Source organism: Daldinia caldariorum (genome assembly GCF_022478825.1).
Source record: "Daldinia caldariorum strain CBS 122874 unplaced genomic scaffold F4812scaffold_1, whole genome shotgun sequence".
In the NCBI taxonomy this organism is placed as follows: domain Eukaryota; kingdom Fungi; phylum Ascomycota; class Sordariomycetes; order Xylariales; family Hypoxylaceae; genus Daldinia; species Daldinia caldariorum.
In genome coordinates this window covers 782111-790486 of record NW_025953037.1, presented here as the reverse complement: position 1 = coordinate 790486, position 8376 = coordinate 782111, and the positions used below count along the sequence as shown (strand labels likewise).

At 47.8% G+C, this 8376-nt stretch overlaps 1 protein-coding gene and 1 non-coding gene across 2 annotated transcripts; one reads left to right on the top strand and one right to left on the bottom strand.

Annotated features, from left to right (window-relative positions):
- Positions 1-5670: 5670 nt before the first annotated feature.
- Positions 5671-5768, top strand: F4812DRAFT_t17. Its single transcript has one exon. It is a non-coding gene; the product is annotated as a tRNA-Ile (tRNA).
- Positions 5769-6678: 910 nt separating this feature from the next.
- Positions 6679-8329, bottom strand: F4812DRAFT_464448 (uncharacterized protein; the record flags this gene model as incomplete). The annotated part of the gene is made up of 3 exons (XM_047938341.1): positions 7523-8329; positions 7245-7471; positions 6679-7144 (listed from the first exon to the last, which is right to left on the bottom strand). Exons 1-3 carry the CDS (start codon positions 7700-7702, stop codon positions 6679-6681), a joined length of 873 nt encoding a protein of 290 aa, XP_047794646.1. The 5' UTR covers positions 7703-8329.
- Between the last annotated feature and the right edge of the window lie 47 nt (positions 8330-8376).

Genomic DNA, 8376 nt, shown 5'->3' with positions numbered 1-8376 from the left:
TGATAATAAATAATGGCAATTACAGTAACATTGCTGAAAATCTTGACTGCTTATAACGGAGATAATGAAAATAGCCCAATGACCCCGTCCGAAAAGAAACAAAAAAAAAACACATCTACTACGCTTATGCTCATACACGTGTAGTACCTAACAGTAGTACCTTTTATCCCCCGTCTCGGTACCGGTACCGATCCCGGCTAACAACTCACAACTCATATGTAGGCTACTAAGACCTACTAAGGCCTACTACCTAAACTAGCCCTTTGGGTCCTCTTCGGGGCTCCTTTGAGTTCTTTACAGCTAATTGCTAGTTAGTTGATTAGAATATATTCCCATTTCCCGCGCTTGTTGCCGCTTTTGCCGCACCGCGCGGACATTTCCCTCTCCCCTTTCGATTGTGGTTTGGCGAGGGGTTGTTTTTTGGCTGGCCCTGTGTGTGATTCGTGCCCGCCGTGACGATGGGATTTTCCCCTACATCCCGTCTGCGAGCTCTTGAAAAGACAGCCGGTGTGAATTGGATGGTAATACGGAAAGTGATAGGGAAAGGGGGGTACGGTTACAGCTTACCTGCCCGGCCTTTCGAAGGAGCAAAAATCGGCGATCCGTCATTATCGACACAAATTCCTCCTGGCTTACTACGTACATGCCTAGGTTACCTACCGCTTTACATGCGTCTGCTCATCCATCCATACACACACAGACATACACGGACACAGACTGACAGACATGCGTCTCTATCTCATCTCATCTTATGACATCGCGATTTAATTTACAACTGACTGCTCACGCATTCTGGGTGAGCTCCCGCTAGAGTACCATCACAGAAAAATTCTCAGATCCCGTTCAAGTAGGGCCGCGGCTTTCTTCTTCCTCTGGAATGGGTGATCATGCGTAGGTAGATACAACCCCAACACGGTTGGATTCCAACTGTATCGCTCCCACCTGCGTGGGGGGGCTATTAAAATAGTTTGGGGGGGCATTTCCTGGTGCTCTGCTCCGGCTTTCCAAACGCGAACTAGCATCGGCTTATTACTAGTATATCTCTATTTTTTTATGCTGGATCCCGGCACTGCCGCTGCTACGGTACCTGAGGGTTATTTGTTACGTTTATCACTTGAAACAAGCGCATGATAGTGTAGCTTACGGGGCAGGATACTGTATGCGTGCAGTGAAGAGGTACGCTATGTTAAGTAGGGATGAATAGATCGTCTCTCATCGGCCAGGATATCCTTTCTAGTGGGTATCTATAGTCACACGCATGTCCTCTCTGACGAGGTACATAGGGACCCGTACATACGTGGTGTAACTGCAAGTCGAGACATCCCTCCGCGCATACGCAATATCAATCCTCAAAAGTGTGTCTGACAATCACGCATAGTTTAATAACATGGTGCAATACGGTACGGAAGCTACCTAGTCAGATATGAAGGTTATCCGATACAGGATATCTCCCACGTCAAGGGCGACGTCACTATCATGGGAATAAAGTCTAGTCTAGACAAGGTTCTCTCGGCTTGTCAGGTCGCTTTCCGGCCCAAAAGTCCCCGGAATCTCGAATGCCCAGCCTGCAAGACGGGTGTTGGCGAGATGTCGGGCGCCTTGGCAACGATACGCCAAGTGAGCCGCATCTTGAGGCGAAAACAGACGGGGTGGTAGATTTAGGACCACATACATACCTACCTACCTACCTACCTTAGGTAGATACCTTATATCATATATAGATCACATTACCTAACCTGTATATTGCCAACACGACACGGGCTGCAACGACAGCAGATTGTGAAATGAGCGCCTTTGTTGAGAAAGTCTCATTCACCCAGCCTGTATCCATAATGCTGTGGATTCTCATCCTCCTGTCTGCTTTACCTGCGTAATTCCACCCCAAGCGCACTTACCTAGATGCGTGTGAGATCTTCGGCCCATAACTAGACGTGGTAAAGGGCGGCCTGGCCTGGCGTTGGGCGAGTGATAAACGGGTGACTCCAGTGAGCAGCGTGACTTTACTTCCCGTGCCGTGTCGTATGTAGCATGTGTAGTGTATACTCACGGTCTCGAAGCTGAGGTTCGACGGAAGATCCCGCTAAAAGTCCTCGATACTTCCTCGAGACTTCGCCGTCACAAACCAAGCTTTCGTGGGCCGTGTTGCCATACTTACCTACCTACCTGTACATAATATTGTAGTTACCTTAGGTACCCTATTACCCAAACTTACCTAGGTACTAATTCTATTACATACCTTGAACTTCAAATGGGCAACGAGGCCTTTGCTTTCTTCTGCTGCCCCTTCCCCCCGTCCTCCACCCCTTACCAATTGAGTTATAATAGGGAATCCCTAACTAGAAGTAATTGGGTTGAGCTATAATAACTACCTAGGTACCTAGGTTAGGTAGATAAGTAGGTATCTAAAGGCAAGTATCCTTGAACTCACTCGCCTTCCCTCCCCTCCCTCTCGTCTTCTTTTCGCGCGAGAGGTGGATTACGGAAGGATCTGGCGAGAGGGAGGGTAGGGTGTGGGTGTCGTACGGGGTTATGTTAGGTTAGTTAAGGTTAGGTTAGAGGTTGGTAGGTAGGTAGGCAGGTAATTGATGAACGAACGACTGTGCGCTTGCTGCTGCCCTGCCTACGTCGGTGTGCCACGCTACGCTACAGGAAAACTTGCGTCTTTGCTGTTTCGAGCTGGACGCATCGGATCGGGGCTTTGTTGGTTTACGTAGTGTGGTTAGTTACAATACAATACAATACAGGGTTTCCTTTTTCCTTAGGTTTTTTTGTTGCTTTTTTTGCCTTTCTTCCCACTCATCTGGTTCCGTCTCCGACGCCGCAACTCCCATGTCCATGTCCATGCCCTGTCATGTCATGACACCCTTCTGTCCACCCCATGTAGGAGGTAGGTAGGTAGGGCTGCTACGGTTGTCGCCACTTATTAGCCGGATAGGTAGATGAATAAGTACATCGTGTGGTATTATACATCGAATATATACCTATATATATATATAAATTACATACATACCTACCTCGCACATATACGTGCATACATACGCACGTCCATCCGCATGCCGTACATGTCGTCCATGCAACGCGTCTGTTTGCATTGCGTCGAATGCAACCGTTCGTACATGGACTGGACTAGCAGCCCCATATACCGGTAGGACGCAGTGACTATCTACCGTAACTTGGGTGGGTGGGTAGGTAGTATATACTACTACGTAGGCTAGGTAGGTAGGTAGCAGTGCTAGGTAGTTGCCTGCCGGGTTAGCTCTCGATGCTGCATGAGAAGAAAAGAGAAAAAAGCTTGTTCCATCTTGGCTATTTGTCCCGTAGCGTTGGACCGGCTTTTCCTTGCGGTTCGCTTGGCCCGGATGGGGGATGATCTGCGAGGTATGCCTACTCGAAGGTCGAAAGGAAGGGGGGAGAGGGAGGGGGGCTCTAGAACTAGGTTCCTTTCCTTCGGTGCTACGGTAAGATTCCTTGATGAATTAGGGCTAGATGGCGGTTAGTGATGACTCTGGCTCTAGCCCTGGATTGTTCCTCCTTGCTGTCGGCGATATGGTATCGGATCGCGTACTGCTGAATTGGTAGAGGAGAAGGAGGGAAGGGATGGGGAAGGGGAAGGGGGAGGGGGGATAATTTTTGGCGTGGACATGTGATGGCTTCGCGTGGGGTGAGGTACTGCAGATTAGTTTCTCCTCGGAATTCCCTTTGGAAAAAAAAACGCCACGGAGAGTAACTCGGCATGAAGATGCCGATGCCGATGTTGATATCTTCTAAGGGGGTTCAGCCGGATGTTGTTCGGCTTAGTGAGTACTTTGCTTTGGTTAAACCCGAAATGGATAGATATGATTAATACATATTACTCAGGAGCATTTGAGGTGAGGCTGCCGTGACCTCCTTGCATGCTTAGCAGCAGGCAAGGTGAATGGGATTCTCATGTGTCCGTGTAGGCCGACTTAACCCGGGGTTCGGGTGATGCCGGATTTCCCGGTGTCGTGTCCGGTTCATCCCGGCTCAGAGACCCGTTCCGAGACCTCCCAGAATCATCCCCCCCCTGAGACGGCGGCCGAGAAGATGTCGTTCATGCCGGTCTATGTTCACTTTGCGGATACGGAAACGGGATGCGGTGTTATGTACTCTGATAAGAAGTTCCTTTTCCAAACGCTATCTGGAGTAAGCAGTCGGAACCATCGTGTTATAATTTTATAGACATCAAAGTCGATGTTTTCTTTTGTATTCTGACTGGGCCATGATACACTCCCCTGTACCATATTCGCCAATGCTTGAAATATTTCGTGAGATTTGTATGATCTGAGACGGCTAGAGAGGATGATAAATCCCTAAAGGGTGGAGTGCATGATACCTAATTACCTTAGGTAGTTTTACTCGAGTTCTTCTTTCCTACAAATAAAACTATTTTATGTTGTTATACAATGCCTATTATCATGGTACTGTCCGTGAAGGTCATTATAGGTGGACATGGCAACGTCAACCACTCGAGTTGACAACGTTGTACCTTTTGGAGACGTAGCAGTTTGATACCAGGTAGGTATCTTCAGAGCCCTTACAATGGTTATATACTAATATAACATCCACCTACTTCTAAAGCAACCATTAGGAAAAAACAAGGTCTACATTTTACCATGGCTTCGCTATCGTTTATTTGTATATATACTTATAATACATTATATAAGTTTATCTATTTTCTTGGAGACAGAGCATGAGCTCACGTGCCTAATCTATGCTCTAATGCCATTTAGAGGCCCAAAATAACGGTAATAGTTTAGGTAGGTAGACATGAGCTCTAGCAGTATAAAGTGCGTAGGAGGGATCCACCTGTAAAAGCGAGGTTATGTCAGGAGTCTCAAGTGAGACTCCTGACAATGGCCTTCCATTTTCTGGGTCGAATACATAAAAATAGGCAATAAATAGAATGCTTTCATGTCAGGGATATGTGGATATTGTAAGGATCTATTGTCTATATAAAGGGTAGCCATCTCCCTTGAAGGATGTTAGAAAGTTAGGCGTTAGTAGATATCTACAATAGACAGCATACTACGTTCCTAACACTCACTCTGTATACGACATCTATCACGGGCATAACCTGATATTTTAGAACGCTTTGATATGGTAAACACATATTTAAAACCCCTTTAAATAGCCAAGAAAGCGGTAGTCCGTCAGAAGAGCGTTAAATTATCTATACTTCTTCAGCGACAACGCGAGGAAATACATAGCAGACTTATTGCGGCAAGAGCAAGAGATATCATCTTCCGCGAACATGGCATCGAGCGGATACATCCTTTCGTCTAGAGTACCCCCTTCGAGGGAGACAGAGCTAGAGTTCCGCTTGACATAAGAGATCCTCCTCCACTTCCTGCCTTTTGCATTCCGTCTCCCACCTGCCTATAGCATTACTCTATCTGGTCCTTAGATGGCTCATAGGTAATCTGTTTGTGTAGAGATTGGGTTTACATGCACTTTCCCAACATCACACGTGCACATACGAAAGTATATATAAGGTAGGTAGGTAGGTAGGTGACGTAGAGCCGGGATATAAGTACATTAGATTAGGTACCTACGGATCGTACCTTACCTAGGTACAGTTCAAAATTTTGAAACAATTTCCTCCCATGTGTGCTACATAAAGGTTATTACCAATCCCTAAATCATAACCAAGGTCCCATAGCTCAGTTTGGTTCAGAGCGTCGTACTAATGTTTCGTTTCGAAATATCTAGTAATGCGAAGGTCGGCAGTTCGAGCCTGTCTGGGACCACTTCTTTTTTTTCGATTTTCTTTTTCTTTCTTTAATTTCTTTTATAAAAAAAGTTGGTATTTAGCTTAATCTTAACCTTCTTTTTTTTGGTGCGGGTTAGGGAACCTAAAGACTAACCAACACGCCTTTCTGTGTTGTCCCATTTTCTACCTAGTAAACTCTACGTCTCTCCTACGGTACCTATATTATTCACGCCGAAATTCTTGATCCTCCTGTCCGGCGTGACCAAATACCTCGAAAGGCTAAGGTTAATGCACCTTTAATGAATAAATGGAATGGTCTCATTGAATAAAGGGGACATACTTAGGTACTTATCATACCTTTGGAATTGTATAGGCTCATCATTATCAACACAGGTATTAGCCTTCTGGAGACCATACAATAAGTGCGTACATAGATAGCTATTAACTAATATCTGATCCTGTGATCATCTTCAAGGTTGCTGAGCGATGGTCGGATTTATTCTAGGGTATGTTCTAAACGGTAGGGTCACCAGAGCTTAACACGTAATATATCTACAGGATTGATAGCGTCAATTAGACTAAAAGCATAAGTGATTGTGAAGTATATCTACGTGCATGTGTCTATCCCTATCCTATACATCTGTTCTTTGAGACAGATTGGAAGTAAGGAGGCCTAAGTTTTACTGGTTGAGAAGGAGGTCACCCATCGTGACGGCCTTGGAGCCTTATATGTTGAAGTGTGTTTCTAGTTAATCCTAATCAATATACGTACCTAAGGTAGGTAGGGAATTAAACAATTCCCGGTATTGTATACCTAAAATGTAGCCTGTCATAAACGTTAAATAAATGGGAAATCGATCAGCAGCCCAGCCCCTATGTACGTTGCATAGATTACTAATCCGGTACATCACCGGCTAAACCCCGTGTACTATTTACAAACGAACCCCCTATTCCGAGCCCTCATATATCCATCCCATCCCCCCCTCCCCACCCCCCTGCCTCTCTCCCTCATCCGCAGAAGTAGCCAGCAACCCCACGCTCACATCGCTAAGCTCCGGCCGCGAACCATCGTGCCAGAAGACAGCGGCCCCACAGCGCGGGCCTAACCCGCGGAAGACGTCGGGGGAGCTCTCGTAAATGCGCAGCGGAGGGGGGAAGAGGGGGTAAGTAAGTCCGCTGGAGGGTGGGAAAGTCGATGCGAAGAAGAGCGTGGGAAGGGGAATTTGAAACCGAAAGCGCAGGAGGAGGAGGGGGGGCTGGTGCAGGGAGCAGAACGAATATACTACATACCCCTGGGCACGAACACCCACGCCTGTATCCCGAAGCGGCACGCGCGCGTCGAAGCGGGACCCCCCGCGCTCCGCGGGGCGCAGCCACCACTTGTCGTCTTGTGGGGTGGCAGCAACCGACGTCCTTCGGGGAGGTCGTGGGCGGAGCTACGAGGTCCGAGAAGCTGGGGTCGGGGAGGTAGGTAGGTAGGTAGCTCGCGGCGTTGGGGCGCGTGATGGAGAACCGGGCTGTGTTGCAGCGGCAGTGGCAGTGGGCTTCGAGGATGGGTTTGCTGTTTTCGGTTCCGGTTCCGGCTTCGCTGTTGATGGTTTGGTTACTAGGAGTAGTAGTAGTAGTAGTAGATGGGAAGGTCTCCCAGGTGAGCTTGATAAAGGAGGACAGACCGCCGTCTTTGGTGCTGGCGATGCTGATATGCAGGGCATACCTCAGAAGCGGCTCCTCTTTCCCATCCTACTCCATCCGCTCCAATACATCCGATGATTGTACCCGTAACTACCTCACGAGGCTCATGGGCTCCATTACTACCATTAGCAGAGCGTCGGAATACATGACAGCCACAAGTACCACAGAAGTAACGCCGAGGAGTAGCAGCAGTTGACGACTGCGCGGATCCACCCGAATATGCTGTAAGCCCATCAAAAGACTGCCGTTCATGGATAGGCGCGTAAAATACCTACGCATAGTATCCCGGAAATATGGCGGCACTCGTAGCAATGGGCACAATTCAAAGCCCAGAGGTCCGGGCTCCGACCCAATTCTGCGTAATATCAACGTCTGCTTTGCGGCGCCGCAGAGGCAGGAAATGTACGCTTCGGTACTCCGCGACGTCGAGGGCGAAGAAGAGTCGACGTTAATTTCATACACTAATAAACCTCGCCTTGCCGCGTGGAATCTGGAGCAGGAAGCTATTGAATGAAAAACAGCTGGGTTAACTCGGGCATCCCCCTTTTACTGGTGGCAAACTACATCCGAAGTTTTTGAAAGACAAATATCATTGGTTAACCTTCACACTACACGAGCTATTATTTCTCTCAATAGAGCTTCATATGCTATACACGGCGGTGAGGGGAATGCAGTGTACTTTTTTACTGGGTAAGGGAATGATAAACCTGACGAGCGATAGTCGGAGTGAGCCTCACGTATTATCTGGATGCCTAGACGGAGCCTGCAGCGATTGGGAACATCAAGTTGCGCATACACGCGTTGGTATAACAGAGCCTCGGCCCGTCGAAGCTAGGCATTGTAGTTGGAGTTGGAGATACGATGGCCCGCCTGCTATGCGTGATGACGCTGACCATCTTCGTACTGGCATCACGGAGAGAATACGACAACTATTTGATACACGGCACTTGGGG